Source organism: Lucilia cuprina, chromosome 5 (genome assembly GCF_022045245.1).
Source record: "Lucilia cuprina isolate Lc7/37 chromosome 5, ASM2204524v1, whole genome shotgun sequence".
Classification (NCBI taxonomy): Eukaryota; Metazoa; Arthropoda; class Insecta; order Diptera; family Calliphoridae; genus Lucilia; species Lucilia cuprina.
This window is the reverse complement of record NC_060953.1, coordinates 50,173,699-50,175,683: the sequence shown is the minus strand read 5'-3', so window position 1 is coordinate 50,175,683 and position 1,985 is coordinate 50,173,699. Positions and strand designations below refer to the sequence as shown.

At 29.5% G+C, this 1,985-nt stretch overlaps 1 protein-coding gene across 1 annotated transcript in view; it reads left to right on the top strand.

Annotated features, from left to right (window-relative positions):
- Positions 1–1,985, top strand: part of LOC111680397 (dynein axonemal heavy chain 3) — a 110,243-nt gene that overhangs the window by 67,247 nt on the left and 41,011 nt on the right. The window contains exon 33 of the mRNA XM_046952533.1: positions 595–671. Within this exon, the coding sequence (XP_046808489.1) occupies positions 595–671 (77 nt within the window). The remainder of the gene's footprint in view (positions 1–594; positions 672–1,985) is intronic.

Sequence of the window (1,985 nt, the reverse complement as noted above, 5' to 3'; positions counted from 1 at the left end):
TCTAGTTCAGTTCTAGTTCAGTTCTAGTTCAGTTCTAGTTCAGTTCTAGTTCAGTTCTAGTTCAGTTCTAGTTCAGTTCTAGATCAGTTCTAGTTCAGTTCTATTTTAGTTCTAGTTCAGTTCTAATTTATTACAAATCCAGTATTTGTACAGTTTGAATTTATTTCTAATTCAGTTTATAATAGTGCAAATAATGAATTTAATAATTTCTTTTGGGTCGCCCTTTCAAATCTACTAGTTTCAACACCCACGGCGAATACTAATAAATGTTCATTTACCATTTATAGTTATTGCTTGCCATAACGGTAAAACGACAACTAAGATCGATACAAACAACCAATGTTATTTAAAAAAAAACTCCCATAAAGTAATAATTTTGTTCTTGTTGTATCCACTACGTTTCAACTATTTCATTACTTACCTCGATATATGTTCAATGGCAAAACGAAATAAAACCAAATCCATTGGTGTACTTGAAAAGCCATTATAGTCACGTAAATAATAATGCATTAGTTTTTCCAATTTATTATAGTTTTCACATTCATCGTAAATTTTTGGTTCGGCATCTGGTTCTAAATAGTTTCCAAAGAAAAGATTGCGTAAATCGTCATCGTTTAGTTTGGCTCCTGGATTATTCATACGATCGGAGAATGCCGATTCGAGGGAGAAACGCAAGTGTGTCTTGCAGGCATAGGAGCACATTTCCAAAAGTTGGTCTCGGTCCTTTTGATCGATTAGACTATGTTTAGTAAATATGTAAGTATTAAAGGAATTAAAATCATGAGTTTACCTTGAAGAAATTAAGACAATAATTCTGATGCTTAAACATTTCGTTACATTAGTTGGGTTGTCCTTTTTACATAAAATATTTTTTTATTTGGAAATAAAGTGCAAATAGGTAGTATCTGATTGTTAATGTTTTAATGACTTTTGAACCCCCCAAAATAATAGTAATGGAAAAAGGACAGATTATAAAGCAGTAAAGACAATTTTAATGACAGCCAAAACAAAACGTTAAAATAACAATATTATCATTTCTAAATAATGCCTGAACAATTGTACAATAATATTTATTTTTTACTAACCCCCCTACACATGTTATACGCAAATCCTTTCATTGTATACGCGGCGTATTTAAATGAAATTATAATGCTATCCCCACTACTGTTCCAGCTTAAAATACCGGTTCCTTTTATTATCACCACTAATACAAAAAATATCATAAACACATACTCATTCTAATTTTAACGGAAGCTTATGACATTTTAATGTCTCCATTATTTAGCAACAATTAAAAGTAGCAACATATGTACATATATACATACTTATATGGACATGTATGACTGTAAATGTGTGGGTAGCTCGATTAGGTTTGCCCTAGATAATTTGTAGAAGAAAACATAATTTACTAAGCATTAATCACACTTAAAAATACATCAATATAATCATTGTAATATTATATATTACACCATTTTTAAGGTTTTTTTTAAATATCTCTATTTTTAATTTTACAACAATTTTTTTGAACCCTACTAATGGACATGCACTTTAACATGGAATAATTTTAATGTACATATGTATGTATATATACATGAACAAGAGTGTATATTTTTTTCATTAAAAAAATTATCAAATGTTGAACACAAAAGAACAATTAAATACAACAACAAAAAAGTGGACAAAAGAACAAAGCTTACTAAAATAGCTATTCACATATGCATGTGTACGAACATGTTTATGCATGCACACTATAACAATAGTAAATAGGATATAAAATAAAGGCCAAAGCTTATAAATAACAAAATTCATTGTTTTCAACATAAATCTATATCTACACATGTAAATATGTACCAATTAGCGAGGGTAGAGTCAGTTTTGTTCTAGTCCAGTTCTAGTTCAGTTCTAGTTCAGTTCTAGTTCAGTTCTAGTTCAGTTCTAGTTCAGTTCTAGTTCAGTTCTGGTTCAGTTCTAGTTCAGTTCTAGTT